This window comes from Phocoena phocoena, chromosome 10, assembly GCF_963924675.1.
Source record: "Phocoena phocoena chromosome 10, mPhoPho1.1, whole genome shotgun sequence".
Classification (NCBI taxonomy): domain Eukaryota; kingdom Metazoa; phylum Chordata; class Mammalia; order Artiodactyla; family Phocoenidae; genus Phocoena; species Phocoena phocoena.
In genome coordinates, this window is record NC_089228.1 from 89,052,958 (window position 1) to 89,075,719 (window position 22,762).

At 36.9% G+C, this 22,762-nt stretch overlaps 1 protein-coding gene across 1 annotated transcript in view; it reads right to left on the bottom strand.

Annotated features, from left to right (window-relative positions):
- Positions 1-22,762, bottom strand: part of CDKAL1 (CDK5 regulatory subunit associated protein 1 like 1) — a 640,361-nt gene that overhangs the window by 347,705 nt on the left and 269,894 nt on the right. The window contains exon 9 of the mRNA XM_065885642.1: positions 11,639-11,742. Coding sequence (XP_065741714.1) covers positions 11,639-11,742 — 104 coding nt within the window. The remainder of the gene's footprint in view (positions 1-11,638; positions 11,743-22,762) is intronic.

Sequence of the window (22,762 nt, forward strand, 5' to 3'; positions counted from 1 at the left end):
GGGCTGACTATGCATCTCTCTGTCCATATGATACTGCCAGTAGGGTAGCTGGACCTCCCGCAAGGTGGCTTAGGATTCCAACATTCCATAAGAACAAGCCCGAGTATACAAGTGCTTATCAAACTCTGCTTGCATAATGCTTTCTAATGTTCCACTGGCCGAAGCAAGACACATGACAAGCAGATAGTCAATGTGGAAGGGGTCTATCTACACGAAGCATGAATACTAGGAGGAGTGATTCAATGAGGCCCACGGAGTAGTAGTCTACCAGGATTTTTCAATAGTTTATCCACATGGTATTTAGAGAGAAGAAAACAGGAATTGTTGATTCCCTGGGTTTCTTAAATCTTAGATTCTAAAATGTATTTATAAAATCTGTAAGTAATTATGAAACGTAAAATCAACTAAGCTTAAATATTTCAAATAATGTTTATGACAAAAGTGGGTTTTGTCCATTGCACACATAGCCTTTTATCTCTGAATCAAGTCCAGCACTCTGCAAGTGGCAAGCAATATGGCCCATTCTAATTAATTAGCTAGGATTTTCTCCTATTTATTCCCCATGTGCTTGGGTTTATTTTCTCTCTGCTTTTCTGGTTTCAGACTCTGGTTTTGATTTCTGACTCAGATCTCTTTGTTTTGATGGCTTCCTGGGCTACTTTTTTGAGTTCCACCGTATTTCTGAGCTCTAATCATGCCGTATCAAATGTACATGCACACACACACATTCTGTATCAGGCCTGACTCAGGAAACACTGCTACTGTCCCCACACACACCACTGAAGTCTGTCACTTCACACCCACTGAGGAAGGTATTTAGAGAAACCAAATATGTATTTCCTAATAAGATGAACATGTAGAAGACCATTTACGTAGCTTACGTTGTTTATGCTGATATTCTTGACCGTAAATGGTACGTTTCTTCTCCATTTCCATTCAATATTTTGATCAAATGACTTGGTATTTGAGAATCAAGAAGGTTCTCTAGACAAGTTTCTAGAAGTGGTCCTCACAGCACCTCTACCTGGATCATTTGGAGCGAGTCATTTGAAAATGTAAATTCCCGGGTCTATGGCAGACCTACTGAATAGCAAATATGGCCAGATACTTGCATTTTAAATACACACCCCAAAGGTCCAGTGGTTATTCTCAGAGACAGTAAAGTTTAAGAACCGCTTCCATAGATGATTACTACCTCACCGTCATTCACCTTCCTTAACTAAAATTCAACAAGTCAAAAAGATCTATGTGGAGTGTATAATCATCTAAGCCTTCATTCCTTCCCTTTTTCATTCAATACATTCTTTCATTAGATCTTTCTCATTCTGCCCCAATTATATTTTCACCGGTTAAATCCTTACCCCCAGGTTCTCACCCATACCAGAAATGAACTAAAGGGCATAGTGTTTAAAGTCAGCAGTCTAAATCAAACTTTTCTTTCTTATATTACAAATAACAAGAAATGTGTTGGAACTCACAAAGAGAAATAAAAAGCATAACTGAGAGCAACAAATAAAAAGAAATACAGAAATTTATAACCTCTGCTGAACAGCCAAGGTCCCACTAACAAACATTTTTTTCACGCAGAAAATTGTGCTTGCCGCACCTGACATTGTGCAAGTATGTTTACTGCAATTTAATATCCACACAAGCAGGAGAAGAAATTTAATAATTTTTCAGCTGGAATGAATTGACAGCCAGTGTTAGAAAACTGCATACTCTGCAGAATCAATAAACGCTGCTGGCATCACAAAGTAGTACTTCTGCCCAGAAAACATCTCACAAAGGTCAGGTTTACAAACCACCAGGTAGCAGTATCACTTTCACATCTTTCCAGGGCTATTAAAATTCCATTAAACAACCTTCCAAAACTAACTTGCAGCCTTTAAAGTTCACCAAAATGATCCCAGAGACAGATCAGCCTCAGTTCAAACTCTGAAAGCAAACCCTTGGTTAACTTCTGTCCCCTTGTCCCCAGAAGTCGTCTGCAGAATTCTGTTTCACAGAAGAAAAATATCAAAGCAAATATTTATTTATAACTAGAAACGCGGACCTACACGGATATACTCATTTGGTAAAATGACAGATACCCGTTAACTATCAGGAACTACTTTCCAAAAGTAAATTATTTCTCTGTTGCAAATCCTGGAAAGCTGCCACCACCACAGATAATCTGGTATCATAAAATCAAGCCTGTGTTATAAGACACAGTACTCAATTGTGAAGGAAGAGCAGCTGAAACTAAGCAATATCTCTCGCCCACTTTAGAAATATAGCTTTTCCAGGCTTTATTTTCATTGTAGGTTCCAAGTCGCATATGGAATTTCATCGAGTATAATCAATTCAGGATTAGCCACTCATTCAACATTTATTGAGCACCTACTAAACCCAAATACACACTGTCACCCATGCCTGGCCCGATGCCCTCCTGGCTCAGTCCCCCAGTGACCTGAAACCCAGATGGAAGGAGAGCGGGAACATTTGTTGCGAGGACCAAGAGCCTGCCTCTGAGTGGATGCTCGGCAAGAGTCTTTGTTAAGTACTTCAGGTTTCCTCCAAAGGGCACAAACTTCATTATTTGCTTATTTGATCTCAAAAGCAGATGGATGTGCACTCAGTCAAAACAGAATACAGGCACCTTAGGACCTTGACAGAGAGCAAAGAACTCTGCTGCTCTGCTGAAACCAAATGGCTGGCAGAAAGAATTGGGTTTCCAGTGGAAAATGGGCAGGCTATTCGTTCCTCTAAATCAGTGGTCTCCATATTTTAGAAAATCACTCTCCGGAATCGCTTAAACATTTTTTTAAATGCATCTCCAGGGAGATGTATTTATTTATTTATTTGTTTGTTTATTTTATTATTATTTTTTTTTGCGGTACGCGGGCCTCTCACTGTTGTGGCCTCTCCCGTTGAGGAGCACAGGCTCCGGACGCGCAGGCCCAGCGGCCATGACTCACGGGCCTAGCCGCTCTGCAGCATGTGGGATCTTCCCGGACCGGGGCACAAGCCTGCGTTCCCTGCATCGGCAGGCGGACTCTCAACCACTGCGCCACCAGGGAAGCCCAAGGGAGATGTATTTATTAATGACACTCAAGCACTACTGTGCTAATATATTATATACAATATGAAACATACACCAAAAAACTTTTTAAGGAAGAGAAAATACAGATCAATATAAATTCTAGTATCTTCCTCCTGCACTCTGACATATCATCTCACTAAACGACCTCAGGCATGCAGACCCTAAGCTAGGAGCCTGCACAGCAGGATTCCTTTGTGGTGCCCAAGGGCTATGGACGTGGGGTCAGATCACTAGAGTACCAAATACTTAGAATGTGTTGTCTTAGCCTCCCAAGAAATCCTTTCAGAGTGTTATGCTTTACAGGGCACAGCTGAAAGTTTTAACAAGGAATGCCAAAACATACACGTTTAAAAAACTCAGTAAGTGAGTTTGAGTGTTAAAGGGATGCTGTTGAGACCTAATGCATCTCTCAGTACTCCCTGTAAGAGCTCACATGTGAAAATTTTCTTGCAAATCTAATGCCAAGTTGGGTTGTTTTTATTCCTTATAGACTATATAAGCTTTTAAGAAAAGTTCAGAGTCGAAACTGCCTATCTGACTATGGCTTACTTTCCCGTGTTCCAATGCTGCACCAAGTCTTGACTTTCCTCATCTCCTTTCCCAAGATCTCGTTATTTTATATGGTTTTCATACTTACTTGCATTCTTTCAGGTTGTTTTGTGGAACAAAATAGAGTAAAAAAGATAAAACTCACCAGTAACAGTGGGGGATGGATATAAAAACGTATTCCCAGAAGCTCCAAATTTTCCGTACTTTGGATTACATGTACTCTGAACTACGAAAGCTTAGAGAATTATGAACAGATGTCATTTCGTAAAACAGCCTTGGGACTGCATCCTTGTTTCCCACAGCAGAGATAAGCAAACCGCACCACTGGCCTCCCTATCTTATTGGCAGAAGTAATGAAAGGCTGATTATAATAATGTATTGTTATCACCGCTTTTCTAAAGCATGTGCCTATCAGGAGAAATATGAACTGTTTCGAATAAACGTTCAATAAATATTTGTTGAATGAATGGCAAAATAACAACTATATAGTTCCAATGGTTACTTCAGTTAAAGAGTCACTGCTTGGTTTATTTCTTTCATAGACCTCTAGCATCACATAAACCTTAAGATTAAGGATGGCAAGTGGATTTCATCTGGAATACTAAGCAGTGGCTAATAAGAACTCTGTATTAAGAGGGATTCTTCGGGGAAAGCCTGGTTGATCAGTAAAGGATGCCTGGAGTTGGGAAGGCAGAGGCGCAGCACAAGGGCTGCCAATTTGCTGACACCACCCTGACAGATAACGGATGTTTTCAAAATGTAGAGATATTTAAGTTAAAAGGCTCAACGGTTTTTGCCATCTGAAGACTTGCTTCCGGGTCTGTGTACTTTTAATATTCATTAGTCCAACTGGTTACTCTGTCCTCCTACACTAGGAGGAGCTCCTTGGAGACAAGGACCCTATCTTTTCCACCTTTTTAATTCCCATACAGCACAGTAAATAAACACTCATAAAATGCCAGCTGACCCTTTTGTGATACCCGGAGATAACAAAAATCACCGAGCCTTTTCACTAAATAAGCACCACTGGATGTTGAAACCAGCCATTTACTAGCAGGGTGGTGTCTGCAAATGAACAACACACTGTTCTGACCTGCCAAGCTCCCTAACCTGGCTCATTCTTTTTCTTTTTTCTTTAATTAAATTTTATTGGAGTATAGTTGCTTTATTGTTGTGTTAGTTTCTACTGTACAACAAAGTGAGTCAGCTATAGGTATACATATATCCCCTCTTTTTTGGATTTCCTTCCCATTTAGGTCACCACAGAGCAATGAGTAGAGTTCCCTGTGCTACATGGCTCATTCTTTACTAATCAACCAGGGTTTCCTCCCCACAATCCCTCTAGAGGTCAAGAGGGTCAGTTCATTTAATTCAACCAAAAAATTATCTAAACTAGTGGTTCTCAATTCACGTTCTCAACTCTGGCTTATATGTTAGAATCAACTATATTTTAGAAATTGCAGGGCCTCCCAATCCACAGAAATGATGATAAAGTAGTCAGCAATGGGACACAGACATCAGTGTGGTTTTGGTTTTATAAAATTTCCACGTGACTAAAATGAACAGCTAGACTGATAATACTAATCTATTCTAGATCAACATTAGTTTCTAAAGACTACATCCATCTCTTACGAATTTATGATGTGTATTAGCATATTAGAGACAATAGGAAGTTCCCAATAACGTCTCATTTACTTTAAGTTAGCTTTCTCCAAAGTTGACCATTAAACCCTTATTCGGACACGGCCGCTCCCATTGACTCATGTACTGTCTGTAGCTGCTTTTATGCTAGAAGGACAAAAATGAACAGTTGCAGCAGACACCTTGTAGCACACAAAGCCTAGAATATTTACGATCTGGCCCTTTAAGAAAACATCTTCCAGCCCCGGAATGGTGTACTTAAGGATACACTAGAGAAATACTAAACTACACCAGCCAATTCAGGCCGAATCCTAAAGGTTCTGAGGAAAGGCCTCAGAAGCAAGGGCTCATTAAACAGGGCCCCACCTCTACTTCAATCCTGGCAGTTCTGCTTTCACTTTTCAAAATTCATTTGAAGAAAGTTCCTTTATTGCTAAGAAAACTTTGAACACCACTGACTTAGAAACTCAAAGGTCTGAAGAGGCAAGAACCAAGTAAATCATACTCTGGTCTGCCACAGATAGCCTTAACTAACATTCTCTGAAATAAGAGTGATTAATCTCAGGTTATTTAAACTAAATATCTGATAAACAGCTCTTTAAGGCATCAGATCTCCCTATCAAGTTATATGTATTATGTACATTACATTTATTTAGCTCCCCCCATTAAAATGTCTTTAAAAGTTATAGTTTAATATTATACTGGGGGATTTGTAAGAATCAACAGAAGAAAAGACAATGTAGAAACTATATCTTAAAATTCTACACACTGCCAGCTAAAGGCATTTCTATTATATTTGTCAATGTCTCTTAGAAAAGAATATAAGAAAATAATTCTTCTTCGTGTTTACAGCCTAGAAACATGTAGATTTCTCATTATAAACTATATCCTTGGGACTTCACTGGTGGTGCAGTGGTTAAGAATCTGCCTGCCAATGTGGGTAGGGGACACGGGTTCGATCCCCGGTCCAGGAAGATCCCACTTGCTGTGGAGCAACTAAGCCCGTGCGCCACAACTACTGAGCCTGCGCTCTAGAGCCTGCGAGTCACAACTAGAGAGTCCGCGCACCACAGCTACTGAAGCCCACGTGCCCTAGCAGCCCGCCCGCCGCAACAAGAGGAGCCACTACAATGAGAAGCCCATGTGCAACAAAGAAGCAACAGAGCCAAAAATAAATTAATTAATTAATTAAAAAATATATATCCTTCATTTTATATATTCATACAAGTTATATAAATCACCCTATCTCCTTATTCTTTGGGACAGCCAAGATTCACCAGTTGGTATAATTATCTTTCCTCTTGAAACATAACGCAGCATTTCATACACCCTTTATTTTCATGGTCTATTTACATACAATCATTTAATGTAAGCTGCCTAAAATCCCTTTTTGGAAGTTGACAATGTATAACAAATATGTACAGTAACATTATTAATCCTATAGAAGAAATAGATTTCTCAATTTGAACACAGCGCAAATGAAAAGATAAAGGAATAAAAGACATTTAAATAACTGCCATATAAATTAATAGGATGCAATTATTGGTCTCTTTTTAAGCTTAGATGAAAATCAATATACAGTACTCATTGCTAAAGGTGATAAGTTAAATGCAACAGCTCAACAATCTGAAGTTTATACACCAGAAAGTCAAATATTGCTCATATCCTTTCCTATCTAAAAGGGCAGGAAGCAATGTTTTCCAGCTGCACTGCATAATTAATCTCATACACAATAGACAGTATCTTTGCAAGTCTTGAAATAAAACAGAATTCATTTCATAAAATTCCAACATTAATCTTGAAATCACTAAGCATCAAGAAATTTTCTCCTTGCCCTGAATATTTCATCTTAATTTATTTACCTTTCCATAACTGCTTTATGCCACTTATCTTGTGGGGGACGTTCAGACTTATGAGGGAGAAAAAAAGTATCAACACAGAAATGAGATCTAGAAAAGCACATGAGAGCTATAAAAACAGCCCATCCATCATCTCTACATTTTGATTCCAGAGACAGCAGTGAAAGGTGTTGTTTCCACACCACTCACCCAGCACACTTAAAAAGGTTTGCTCCATCACTTATACAACTGAAACTGATTGATTAGTTGCTAGAGAAAAATCAATACAAATATCCTAGAAAATACTAGCTTGTAAATTCATTCTGGCCCCAACAAAGTATAGGTCATTGCTTGACATGTTTTTCTAGATGTCTAAAATGCAACCATGTCAAACCCCAGCCCCCAAAGACTAGGAATTTTTAAAACCTAAAGTCTGGCATAAGTAAGGAAGTGAGGGGAGAGGTTTCCCAATGGTCTGTTAGAACAATGTGATGATACCCAGAAATTAACCTGGTAAACATTATACTCATATGCAGAACTGCCCACAAAAATGATACACACACTGAGAAGGTAAAAATAGTCCATGAAAATGTCAAGGGGCTAGGATAAGTCCAAAAAAAAAATGCTAGGGGGCTTCCCTGGTGGCGCAGTGGTGGGGAGTCCGCCTGCCGATGCAGGGGACGCGGGTTCGTGACCCCATCCGGGAAGATCCCACATCTCACATGCCGCAGAACGGCTGGGTCGCTGAGCCTGCGCGTCCGGAGCCTGTGCTCCGCAACAGAGAGGGCACAACAGTGAGAGGCCTGCGTACCGCAAAAAAAAAAAAAAAAAAAAAAAAAAAAAATGCTAGGAAACCAATGAAATATAAACTATATTTTTTGCATAAAAGGTAAAGTTTCCATTCAAAAATATAAACAATTTTATTTACTGATATCCATTCAAAAGTTAATGAGCTCCCTTTCTCATTCCTGGCAGCTGAATGTATAGTCAGTATATTTTTAGTACTTTAGGAAACCATTTTATATTCAGAATGATTTCATGATTATTTCAGAATCTCTTCTGAATGCTCCCTTGCCTATGGGTTAGCCCTAGTCTCTTCACTCATTACACTTCTAAGAAATAAATGTTTATGAATATAAAATGTTTCATAAATATGCTACTCAGAAAGAAATTGTGATCTTATTGTAATAGTCTGTCACGTGACTGGCAACCGGGATTGTAATCCCTATTCTACAATTGGTGTAGAGTTTTTTTTTTAAAATCACTTTGTATTTGTGACACACAGTCATTTAAAACTTCAAGAAAAAGCAAGAAAGGAAACGCAATTTTCAGTTGGGAAATTTAACTTGCACTGACAGGATGGCTTTAAACATAGCACTAAAATTTACTGACAGCATATTTAGACTTTTCATCTTAGAGTAAATTTTCAAAGAATCATAGTGTTTATTACTCATTATAGGACAATTTAATAATGGTAAAATGTAGAATTTAAGGGGCTCTGACCCCCCCAAACGTTCCTAATATCTGAATTACTAAAGAATGAATTACAGAGAAGTCACAGGAATACGAAAAACAGGTTATTTCTTCTATTACATTTAACTTCATAATTATTCTTCGCAATTTTATTTTTTTATTTATTTATTTTAAAAAATTTTTGGCTGTGCCGCACGGCATGAGGGACCTTAGTTCCCTGACCAGGAATCAAACCTGCGCCTTCTGCAGTGGAAGCAGAGTTTTAACCACTAGACCACCAAGGAAGTCCCTTCTTCGCAATTTTAAAACTCAAACATAGGAATCCTGTAAGACCCTTATGATCCCAATGTCTTCTGCAGAAAAAAAGACAATGCTGCTAACTCAATGTCTTTAAAATGTGAGCTTATAAACTGCTATTTCCTATTGTGAGATTATAAGACCATAGCATGAATTTGCAATTCTCAAATTAAGAAAATAAAAGGTAATTGTCATACTAGTTTCTATCTATAGAGACATTTTTCATAAGACATATTTTAGAAGCAAAAGAAAATCTGTCGTTTGATTCTAATCATTAAATGTTCCAATATTAGATGTTCCAATATTCTCACTCAAAATTAGACTTCTCTTGTTGGATTTATTTTAAATTCCTTCAGTTTAAGTAACATGACTTCTTCATAATAAGGACACAACCAATTACTTCATGTAAGTTATCTCAAATTCAAACAATAAGCAACACTTAATGTCACAGTAATGAGAAAACCATGGCTTGTATATAGGTCAAGTACCTTGGTCAGATCATGTGGCTGGTAAGCAGCAGGGCACTGTTTTGAATTCAAACTCTCCTATGGCAAAGAGCATCTTAGGACTTAAAATTGCCTAAACTCACTGGCTTACCTAGAAAGTTATGACCTCGATATTTTAGTAACAGTTCCACATAGAAATAAAATGAGCCTGCCAGTCCGAAAACTAGCCTTCCATTTCAACCCTAATATTCAGATAACAAGACAACAGAAAAATTTTACACCTACTACTGGGCATACATCCAGAGAAAATCATAATTCAAAAAGACACATGCACCCCAGTGTTCATTACAGCGCTATTTACAATAGCCAGGTCATGGAAGCAACCTAAATGCCCACTGACAGACGAATGGATAAAGAAGATGTGGTAGTACATATATACAATGGAATATTACTCAGCCATAAAAAGGAATGAAACTGGGTCATCTGTAAAGACTTGGATGGACCTAGAGACTGTCACACAGAGTGAAAAAAGTCAGAAAGAGAAAAACAAATATCGTATATTAACGCAGATATGTGGAATCTAGAAAAATGGTACAGATGAACCAGTTTGCAGGGCAGAAATAGAGACAGATGTAGAGAACAAACATAAGGACACCAAGGGGGGAAAGTAGCAGGCGGGGTGGTGGTGGAATGAATTGGGAGACTGAGATTGACATATACACACTAATATGTATAAAACAGATAACTAATGAGAACCTGCTGTATAAAAAATAAATAAAATAAAATTCAAAAGAAAAGAAAAAGAAAAAGTTTACATTGCAAACATTCCTTGGTTGGGAATAACCAAGCACATACGTATCTACTGATGATGATGAAAGTAGTATTAAATAAACCTCTTCTAATACTTTCTCTATAAATAGCCACTAAATCACTGCTAACCTCTGATATATTCTTTGAATCACTCACCTTAACCAGCAAAGTCACTTGTATTTGTAATTTGAATACCTTCCAATTTGCAGAGTTTGGTGGATAGATCATATAGTTTTAACATCTCCATTATCCAACAGATATATGGAAAAACAAACACTAAGTAAGAATGCCAGCAAAGGGATCATTTTTCAAATAAAGTAGGTTTCTGTGCAAATTCATGCCCTTTCTGAAAAATCCTTAAAGTAGCCATGTTGCAGAAAAGACAACCACCCAGACTTTTCCTAAGATTAGACAATTACCTGGCTCTGAAAGCAAACAACTGCAAGAGTCAGTGAGTTTCCATTTATTTCTTTCAATACAAGCTGAATGTGAACAGAGGAGGGGACTGTGCTAAGAATATAAAGGTAGAAAAAAAATTGTTGAGACGTGTTAGATTAATCAAGGGTGTTTTTCTCTCTGCTATAAAGAGCATTTCAAATTCATGTTGATAAAAGCTTTAGACTGAATAAGTTTGTTTGGAACTCATACATTCTGAGATGCAGGATGTGAAGTACTGAAAGTAGCACTCCAAGTTACTTGCTAAAAGGAAAAGTACATTACCAATAACTACTAACCCACAAGATTATGAGACAATAGATTATCTCATGTTGGTTATAAAAACACATCAATGTTATATACACGTATTATAAGCCAAGACAAAAGGGGCAATTTATGGTTATGTATCAACACAACTGTGACTCAACACAACTGAGACTCGTGTTACAGATACGTCTTACTATATGCTGAGAGATACCTAGGCAATCACATTTTCCAGCAAGTGATGATTCAAAAGTAGCTGGCCACCCACACAAAAACTGTTCTCATTAGGACTCTCTACCAGTACCAATATTTACTGCCCCACAGCAGTCCTGTGGATGACGAGGGTTATCTCTTCTGGCTCATAGTAAAACCTACCTTCTCTTTCCAAAACTCCTGGCAACCCTTATTAGCTCTATTTTCTGAATGGACCAAGAATTACCGAAGAAAGAGGGAGAAATCTTGAGTATTTCACTCAGTCCACAAAAGTCTTATTAACACACAACAGAAGGTCATGGCTTTCATTTTTATTTTTTTGTCTCTTCCATTGAATATAAAGATAGGTGATGAATTTCAAAATACGTCACTTACTTTAGAGTCATAAGGAAACAGAAGAGTGGTGACAGGGGAGTTATGTCAATATTATAACCTGAATCTGGTAACATCTTCTATTAGATAAGCTGAAATATTTGTAAACTCTTCAGAAAGCTAAATAAGCATGTATCTAGTAAATAAGCATGTTACTTAGAAGACTATTATAATTTATTAAAAACACTATAATCACACAGAATTCTAGAAACTCTTACCTTGAAAAGACTGTTTGGCTCTATCTACTAACTCATCAACTGGATAACTGGCCAAATTTCCTCTGGCGTGTTTAGTTTTGCAGTAGGTACAAGCATTGAGACACCTGTTCAAACGACAGCAATAAATAAAGTTAAATTTTTAAAGACAGTGCACACTTAACACGGGAAAAAATATCCAAAACATACACCAAAGTGCTGTTTTAGTATCATTTGCCAGGTTATGTAAGAGATATAAAAAATGAATATCTACCATGCTTCATATTTATTTTATTTCCACCAGGCACAGAAATCTGCAATTTGCAATTCTGTTAAGTTTCAACTATTCAAGAAAGATTGTACAAATCCCATATTATCTTCAAATGCACACATTAATGTGGAAACAAAACTGATAAGTGCTTACAATGGTTAATCAAAACAAATTAAAGATTCAAATTTTTTAAAACCAATGACATTTATTTGGCTATCATAAAACTAAAATTTTAGTATCACTTATATATACCGTATTATTCATAAATGAAAAAGCTTTTCATTTAACTTTTAACTAATGATTTAAGAATAAACAGGCAGGGACTTCCCTGGTGGCACATTGGTTAAGAATCCGCCTGCCAATGCAGGAGACATGGGTTTGATCCCTGGTCCGGAAAGATCCCACATGCCACGGAGCAACTAAGTCCATGTGCCAGAACTACTGAGCCTGCGCTCTGGAGCCCGCGAGCCACAACTACTGAGCACGCACGCCATAACTACTGAAGACCGTGCGCCCTAGAGCCCGCACACTGCAACTACTGAGCCCACGTTCTGCAACAACTGAAGCCCATGCACCTAGAGCCTGTGCTCCGCAATGAAGAGTAGCCCCTGCTCGCTGCAACTAGAGAAAGCCCGCGCACAGCAACAAAGACCCAATGCAGACAAATAAATAAATAAAATTTTTAAAAAGAATAAATAGGCAGTACAGAATTCTCATAAGAAAGTACACCCTAAGAAATCTTCAGATAATATTTTTAACTCCTTGAAATCAGAAAAAAATATTAAAACATGTCCAGTGAATGCTCTTTGGGATTATATTAGTCAAAGTAAAGAAGAATAATGACAACATTAATTTAAAAAAATCAAAAAATAGGATTAATTCCCAAAATACTTCAGACATGATACAGAATTGTTTTTTAAAAACTAAAATGTTGGACTTCCCTGGTGGTGCAGTGGTTAAGAATCTGCCTGCCAATGCAGGGCACACGGGTTTGAGCCCTGGTCTGGGAAGATCCCACATGCTGCAGAGCAACTAAGCCCATGCACCAGAACTACTGAGCCTGAGCTCTAGAGCCCATGAGCCACAACTACTGAGCCTGTGTGCCACAACTACTGAAGCCCACATGCCTAGAGCCCGTGCTCCACAACAAGAGAAGCCACCGCAATGAGAAGCCCGTGCACCACAACAAAGAGTAGCTCCTGCTCGCTGCAACTAGAGAAAGCCCACGTGCAGCAATGAAGACCCAATGCAGCCAGAAATAAACAAATTAATTAATTTAAAAAAAAAAACCTAAAATGTTTGTTCTACTCTTATAATTTAAAAATATAGTTTAAATAAATTTTCTTATTATAAAATTAAAGAAAAACAATTACATATAATAAGATATTCTTATGCCAGAAAGATAAGGCTCAACAACATTGAACGAAACAAAGAACAACATTTCTTCAATGATTCAACTGCTATAATAAATAGCAAGGTTTTAAAAGACCATCATTATACAAATGCTTTAAAATTTCAAACAGAGGAAAACAACTTTTAATAATTATAACTGGCCAATGTGTAATTCTGTTAATATATGACTTTAAAATACATATAAATCATTGAACTCAGGAGGCAACAATGTAATGCTTAATTTCTAATTATTTTTGCATGGAGCTCTTAAGTGAAACAACACACACATTTTGATTTTTAACTTACCACATGTTCTTAAACAGCTAACATTCCTTTCTTCCTAAGCCATTTACACACACACACACACACAAACTGTGGCCTCTCTCTTATGAATAGAGGTTCCAGTCTCCCAATTGTTATATGTCTTCTCTTTTCAATTTCCATCTGTTCCATAACAAGGGCAAAAAGAAAACTGGTTTGTTTTTTTTTTTGGCTTCTCCTTGGGAGAGTAACTCACTTTTGTTTAGCCCTGATTGAGCACCAGGAATTTTGCTAGATGTTTTACATACATTATCTCATTTAACTCTTCTAGAGTTGATGTTACTATCTCCATCTTACAGATGAAGAATCTGCTAACAAAAAGTCAGATAATACAGCTCATTCCACAGAAAAACAAAGGAGCATAAGATACTGTATACTATGAACAACTACACACCAACTAACTGAACAACCTAGAGTAAATAAATAAGCTAGAAATGTACAACCCACCAAGACTAAATCATGATCCCATTTACAACAGCAAAAACAATAAAATACCCAGGAATTAATGTAACCACGAAGGTGAAAGAGCTGTACAATGAGAAGTTTAAGATATTGATGAAAGAAAAAAAAAAAATCACCAAAGCTGGAGGCATCACAGTTCCTGATTTCAAACTATATTACAGAGCTATAGTAATCAAAACAGTAGGTGCTGGTGTAAAAACAGGCAAATAGACCAACATAAAAGAATTGAGAGCCCAGGAATAAACTCACGCATATACAAGTCAACTAACATTTGACAAAGGAGCCAAGAATACTCAATGGAGAAAAGATAGTCTATTCAACAATTAGTGCTGGGAAAATTGGATATTCATATGCAAAAGAATGAAACTATCACTAACGTATACAATTGACAAGAATTAATTCAAAATGGATTAAAGACAAATGTAAGTCCAGAAACCATAAAACTCCTAGAAGAAAACACAGGGAAACAGCTCCTTGACATTGTTCTTGGCAATTATTTTTTTGGATATGACACCTAGAGCACAAGTAACAGAAGCAAAAACAAGCAAGTTGGACTGCATCAAACTAAAAAGCTTCTGTACAGCAAAGGAAACAATCAACAAAATGAAAAGGCAACCAACAGAATGGGAGAAAATATTTTCAAACCATATATCTGATTCATAATAAATTCATAATAATATATGATTATTACTCTACAATAAGGGATTCATAATATCTGGTAAGGGGTTAATATACAAAATATATTTTTAAAAACTCATGCACCTCAATAATAATAATCCAATTTTAAGACATCCAAATAATATGGATGGACATTTCTCCAAAGAAAATATTCAAATGGCCAACAGGTACAAGAAAAGATACTCAACATCACTAATCATCAAGAAAATGCAAATCAATACCACAGTATCACCTCACACTTGATAGAAAGGCTATTATCAAAAAGGTAAGAGTTAACAACTGCTGACAAGTATGTAGACAAATAGGAACCCTTGTGCACTATTGGTGGGAATGTAAATTGGTACTGCCACCATGAAAAACAGTATAGAGGTTCCTCAAAAAATTAAAAATAGAACTACTATATGATCCAGCAATTCCATTTCTGGGTTTATCTCCAAAGGAGATGAAATCACTACCTCAAAGAGGTTTCTGCAAACTCATTTTCATTGCAGCATTATCTACAATAGCCAAACATGGAAACAACCCAACTGTTCTTCAACAAATGAATGGATGAAGAAAATGTGATACGTTTAAACAATGGGATGTTATTCAGCTATTAAAAATAAGGAAAACCTGCCATTAGCAACAACATGGATGGATCTTGAGGGCATTATGCTAACTGAAATAAGTGAGTCAGAGAAAGAAAAATACTGTATGATCTCACTTATATGTGGAATCTAAAATAAACATACAAAATCTGAAAAAAACCCAACTTCATAGAAACTAAGAAAATATTGTTGATCACCAGAGGGTGAGATTTGTGGGAGGTGGGGGAAAAGGGTGAAGGTGGTCTAAAGTTATAAACTTCTAGTTATAAAATAAATAAATTCTGGGGGTGTAATGTACAGCATGGTGACTGTAGTTATCAATTTTGTATTGTATACTTCAACAGCGTTAAGAAAATAGAACTTAAAAGTTCTCATTACAAGAAAAAATCTATAATTATGTAAAACGAGGGATGTTAACTAAAACTGTTGTAAACATTTCACAATATATACATATATCAAATAATTGTGTTGTGCATCTTAAACTTACACAATGTTATATGGCAATTATATCAGTAAAACCGTGGAGGAAAAATCAGATAAGTAGCTTGTCTGAGACATGTAACACCTAAAATTCAAATATAAGCCTGCCAAATTTCAAATTCCCTCCTGTTTCCATACCAAGCTGCCTCCCCAGAATAAATATGTATCAAATATCCTAGCTATAGACAAATGCAGATAAGAAATAATAGTAAGATAGGCAATCATCTGACATGAGATATAAAATAATACAACACATATATTCAAAGATATGGCTGGTATTCATCATCCTGTGTATGGAACTGTTTGTTTAAAATCTGTTTCTCTCCTTTATTCTTTGGAAATCTAAGGCTAGGCTTCTTGTCCATCCACTGGCCCAAACTAGTTATTTCACCGTTGTTGTTTATAAGTTCTGTTTTTCATCCAGCTGCTGCTCTGTGGCAAAATATGTCACCTTGTTTGTCTTGCCATGGTTTTTAAATTCTACTGCTCAGGTCCTCCAAGCTGATTCCTCTCTCTGTCCTTCTCCTCGGTGGCTTCATGATGGGCTCGATGCAAAAGATCCCTTATTCATTCATGGGATCCCCCCTCATGACTGCCATTCACTCAAGTTGAATCAGCACCGTTCTGAGGAATCTGCTCTCTCTACCCTCGATACTACTTATTCCCAATGGAGAGCTCCATAAATTAAGTGGACAATCTCGATAAAAGCTAATACTATTTCTAACTTGGGCTGTTTCTTAAAAATAACTTTCTTAAGGGACACTAGCCTAGAGAAGGGGAAGGAAAACAGAAGGGAAACATGTATTTTAAATATTTATAACATAAATCAATTAACACACATAAAACACTTAGAATACTGCCGGCACCTAGTAAGTGATCAGTAACTTTAATGCAACTGTTCTAAACAATTCTGTAAGGAATTAATTATGCACTATCATGTTCCAGGGGTACCTAACTTTATGGAACAGATGTGTTGCTGATAGGTTGACTTAAATCAACTATGGAAACCAAATCATGTTTTCCTACTGGCTCTTAATAAAGGTGGAAATGTATTACCCCCCCCATGGAAAAATCACTCATGAAAATGTACTGAAACATTTAAATAAAACAAGCTGATATTTGGGAACATTTATAATAATCAAAATAAGACAGTAAGTATAAATAGTACATTAAGAATTCAAAATATTCTTCACTAAATTGCTCTCTTGGGGTTAATTAGAGTTGTTGATGTGATATACTTTTGAAGTTCTAAACTCTTTATTGTATAAGATGGGTTCATCCTTATCTGCAATTACCAAAGTAATACTTCATATTATTTCAATAAAGTAAAAATTTCTATAGAGAGCATTTCTATAAGCATGTTATAACAGCACTAATCAAGCATTAAATCTGCTATGTCTTACATTTTAAAAGGAGAGATATTTGTTATAATACACAGGAAAAATACCCAATACAAAATCAGAAAAGAAAGAAAGAGCTTTTGCATGCTATTTGGTTTAAAAACAATCTTCTCAAACACCAGGAATTATGATGACCAATCATTTCAACATGACAAGCCTCCAACAAAATAAAAGGATTCATCATAGAAACCTTTAGTAGTTTCAGTTATCTGTAAACAATTAAATAATTGTCTAAGAGTAAGAACACTGAGCCGGTTTCTTTAACCGTCACAAAACAAAAGATCTTTGAGGGTTGACTGTTGAAAGCCAAAACCAAAAAGAGATGGCTGTTGAACTGCAAGGAAGAGGCAAAATCCTGAACAGACATAGCCTGTTGTGATAGAAGGATAAAGGTAGCACACCCTACCTACTCATCTTTGTACAGGTTGTTATATGGCCACAGGCCAAGAAATAACTAAAAACCTCAAAAGCAGAGACAGACTGGGCATTTAATATAGCAGTATAACTCAAGTCTTAAAAAGCATCTGTGGTAGAATATTTTTAAATTACAGAAACTAAATATGTGAAATAACAACAAATTTTCACAATTAAAATTAAAAATTAAAATATTTCAGAGGGTTCAAATGCACAACAACATGCCAATTTGATACCAAAACCACATAAAGCAAAGAAAAATTAAAAGTTTTAATACATTAGGCTTTTTCTTCTAAAGAGCATCTTTAGATATCAGAAGTTTGGGAATAATTTAAAAATCAGAGTTATACTTTTTTTTTTTTTTTTTTTTTGGCGGTACGCGGGCCTCTCACTGTTGTGGCCTCTCCCGTTGTGGAGCACAGGCTCCGGACGCGCAGGCTCAGCGGCCATGGCTCACGGGCCCAGCCGCTCCGCGGCATGTGGGATCCTCCCGGACCGGGGCACGAACCCTGTCCTCTGCATCGGCAGGCGGACTCTCAACCACTGCGCCACCAGGGAAGCCCCAGAGTTATACTTTTAAAGTTTCACCCACACTAATATCACTTTTTTTAAGGCGAAAAAAAGCTTATGTGACTCAGGATTCTGCTTCTCTCTGCTTAGGGTCAAAGATAATTTGAAATATGCAGAAACTATTGTTTTAACAATAACATTAACACTTCAAACTAACATTCTGTGCCACTCACATAATTTAATCCTTATTTATTTTTAATCAGTTGACAGAGCATTATCTTTCTCAAAGCTTCAAACTTTACAAAATAAGCCCTTCACAGAGCAAAACCTTGGAAAAATCACATTGTGGCCTTCCATATGGAAGCCTCCTGAAGCAAAGAAAAAACAAAAACTCAGGAAATAGAAGGTTCACACACTGTAGGCTGTGCCAGACTTGATTGTTAAATATAGCCTATTGTGAGCCCTCATCATGGTTTTTAAAGTATTTTAAAGTATTTCCAGGAAAATTACAAACTTTTTGATCTTTTAAATAAATACAAGAGATACTCTTAGCAAAATGTGATTGGATCTTCAAATGATAATTCCTATTTGCCAAGATCAAAATCCTGAACAAGCAAAGGAAAAAATAACACCTGAAAAACTAGCAGAATATATCCTAAATTCTTTAAGCTTCCTGTGGCCAGGACTCCTCCAATGTAACAAATCTCTCCACCTGAGTTACTGCCTCGATCTCCAATCTCAATCTCCTACCCCAAAAATTCATTCTAATAATTACCACCTCTGTCTTTAACTGTAATTGTGCCCTTTGTGGAGTTCCTTTTCATCTGGGGGGGAGGGGGAGAGAGGGGGGTCAGAGGTAGGTCTGGGCACCCAGCTGCTAACCCTTCTATCTGTACAAAATTTAAAAACAATTGCAGCTATATTTTTTCCTTATCCTACCCCCATTAGCTGCTATGCTATATCCTTTGTTTCAAAAACTTGTGCCATCGTATTTAAACTCTGTATCCTTATTTCTCATTCCCTTTACCTGAAAGAGATATCCTTATCATCATCACCCATCAATCTCTATAAAAATCATCACAAGGGCTTCCCTGGTGGCGCAGTGGTTGAGAGTCCACCTGCCGATGCAGGGGACACAGGTTCGTGCCTCGGTCCGGGAAGATCCCACATGCCGCGGAGCGGCTGGGCCCGTGAGCCATGGCCGCTGAGCCTGCGCGTCCGGAGCCTGTGCTCCGCGACAGGAGAGGCCACAACAGTGGGAGGCCCGCGAACCGCAAAAAAAAAAAAAAAAAAAAAAAAAATCATCACAAGCTTTAAAATCATTTGGGGTATGGGAGATGCTAATAAAAGATGGTTGCTGAATGCTTGCCAGACACTCAGCCATACACTTATATTGTTTCATTTATCCTCACAACAATCTTGATGTAAGTATCATTATCCTTAATTTTCATACAGGAAAGTGAGGCCGAAAGGGATTTAAAAACTAACCCAAAGTTGCATAGATGGCCAAGTGAAAGATGCAATCAATCTTATCTGAAATTCTTTTATCACTGATTGTACTCTACTTCTCTTAAGATACAATAACTTACTCTAGGTAAGAATACGTGATTGTTGGGAAGGATTATGGGAAGATGGCACAGTGGGAAGCTCCAGGAATCTGTCTCCCCACCTAGACAACTGCACTGGCAGAATCTGTCTGGTGTAACTATTTTGGAACTCTGGAGTCAGCTGAAGGCTAGCAACTTCCAAGGGAAGATTTGAATGATAAATTGCCCAACAACAACGAAATAAACATAGGACATTTTCCAGAACAGACCATATGACCACAAATTAAGACTCCAAATACTTTATTTTTTTTAAGATTTTTTTTTTTTGATGTGGACCATTTTTTTAAAGTCTTTATTCAGTATGTTACAATATTGCTCCTGTGTTATGTTTTTTGGTTTTTTGGCCGAAAGGCATGTGGGATCTTAGCTCCCTGACCAGGGATCGAACCCACACCCCCTGTATTGGAAGGCAAAGTCTTAACCACTGGACTACCAGGGAAGTTCCCCAAATATTTTAAAAGATAGATATCATACAAAGTTTCTTCTCTGACCACAAGAGAATGAAGTCAGAAATAAGTAATAAAAAGAAGAGGGAAAATTCACAAAATTGTGGAAATTAAGCAACACACTTTTAAATAACCTATGAATCAGAAAAGAAATCACAAAAGAAATTAGAAAATACTTAGAGATGAACAAAAACAAACACCACACACCAAAACTTATGGGAGGCAGATAAAGGAGTTCTATGGGGAAATTTCAAAGCTAGCTATAAACACTTAAAAAAGAAAGATCTCATATCAATACCCAACTTTACAATGTAAGTATACAGAAAGAGAAGAATAAACTAAAATCGAAGCTGGCAGAATGAAGGAAATAAAGATTTTAGAAAAGGTAAACAAAATAGAGAATAGAAAAACAAAAGAGAAAATCAACAAAACTGAAAGTTGATTCTTCAGAAAGATCAATAAAATTGACAAACCTTTAGCTAGATGGACTAAGAACAAAAAGAGGAGACTCTAGAGCTTCCCTGGTGGCGCAGTGGTTGAGAGTCCGCCTGCCGATGCAGGGGACATGGGTTCGTGCCCTGGTCCGGGAAGATCCCACATGCCATGGAGCGGCTGGGCCCACGAGCCATGGCTGCTGAGCCTGCGTGTCCGGAGCCTGTGCTCCTCAACGAGAGAGGCCACAACAGTGAGAGGCCTGCGTACTGCACAAAACAAACCAAAAAAAAAAAAAAAAAGAGGAGACTCTAGTATAATCAGAAATGAAAGTGGGATATTACTACTCATTCTAAAGAAATAAAAAGGATTATAAAGGAGTGACATGAACAATTGTACACCAACAAATTGTATTACCTAGTTGATAAGAACAAATTCCTGGAAACAAAAAAACTACCCAGACTAAACCATGAAGAAATAGAAAATCTGAATATATCTGTAACTAGTACACAGCTTGAATCAGTAATCAAAAATCTCCCAACAAATAAAAGTTCTGAACCTGATTACTTCACTGGTGAATTCTATCAAACATTTAGAGAAGAACTAATACCAATTCCTCTCAAACTTTTCCAAAAACTGAATAGAAGGGAACATTTTCGAACTCATTCTCTGAGGGCAAGATTACCTTGATACTCAAGCCATCCAAAGACACTGAAAGAAAACAAAACCACAGACCAATATCCCTTATGAATATCAATGCAAAAATCCTCAACAAAAAAGATGCTAGCAAACAGAATTCAGCAGCACATTAAAAGAATTACACACCATGACCAAGTGGGATTTATTCCTGGAATGCAAGGATGGTTCAACAGTGTGAATTGATCAATGTAAACGTCATATCAACAGAATGAAGGAGAAAAAAAAGAAAACATGATCATCTGAATTGATGTAGAAAAAAAGCATTTGACAAAATTCAACATCTTTTCATTATAAAAACAATCAACAAACTAGAAATAGGAACTCCCTCAACATAATAAAAGCTATAAGTGAAAAACCCACAAAGAACCTCATTTGCAGTGATAAACAACTGAAAGCTTTTCCTCTAAGATGAGGAACAAGGCAAGGATGCCTACTTTCACCACTTCAACATAATACTGGAAGTTCTAGCTTGATCAATTAGGCAAGTAAAAGAAAGAAGGGGCATCCAAGTAGAATCTGTTTGCAGATGGTGCTATTTATAATAGCATCAAAAAGAATAAAATACCTACGAATTAACTTAACCAAAGCGCTGTGAGACTTATGCAATGAAAACTACAAAACACTGCTGAAAGAAATTGAAGAAGACATAAATAAAGGGGAGTACACCCCATATTCATAGATTAAAAGACTTAATATCATTAAAATGTCAATATTATCCACAGTGATCTAAAGATTCAGTGCAATCCCTTTCAAAATTCCAATGACAGTTTTTGCAGCAACAGAAAAATCTATCCCAGAATTCATATGAAATCTCAAGGTACCCCAAACAGCCAAAACAATCTTGAAAAAAAAAAAAAACTGGAGGACTCACAGTTCCTGATTTCGAAAACTTTCTATAAAGCTACATTAAAACAGTGCGGTACTGACATAAACACAGACATATAAACTAGTGGAATAAAACAGAGAGCCCCAAAATAAACCCTCTTGTATATGGTCAGATGATTTTTGACAAGAGTGTAAAGACCATTCAATGAGATGAGGACAGTCTTTTCAACAAATGATGCTGGGAAAACTAGATAGCCATATGCAAAAGAATAAAGTTGGACCTTTACCTAACACCGTATACAAAAATTAACTCAAAATGGATCAAGGACCTACATGTAAGACCTAAAATAATAAACCTCTTAGAAAAAATCAAAGGACAAAAGCTTCACAACACTGGACTTGGCAATGATTTCTTGGACATGACATCAAACGCACAGACAACTTAAGAAAACAGACAAAGGACTTCAGGAAAAGTTTTTAATTTTTTGCATCATTATCAACAGAGTAAAAAGGCAACCCACAGAATTGGAGATAATATTTGCCAACTACACACCTGATAAAGGATAATACCCAGAATATATAGAGAACTCCAAAAACTCAACAACAATATCAAAAAACCAAACA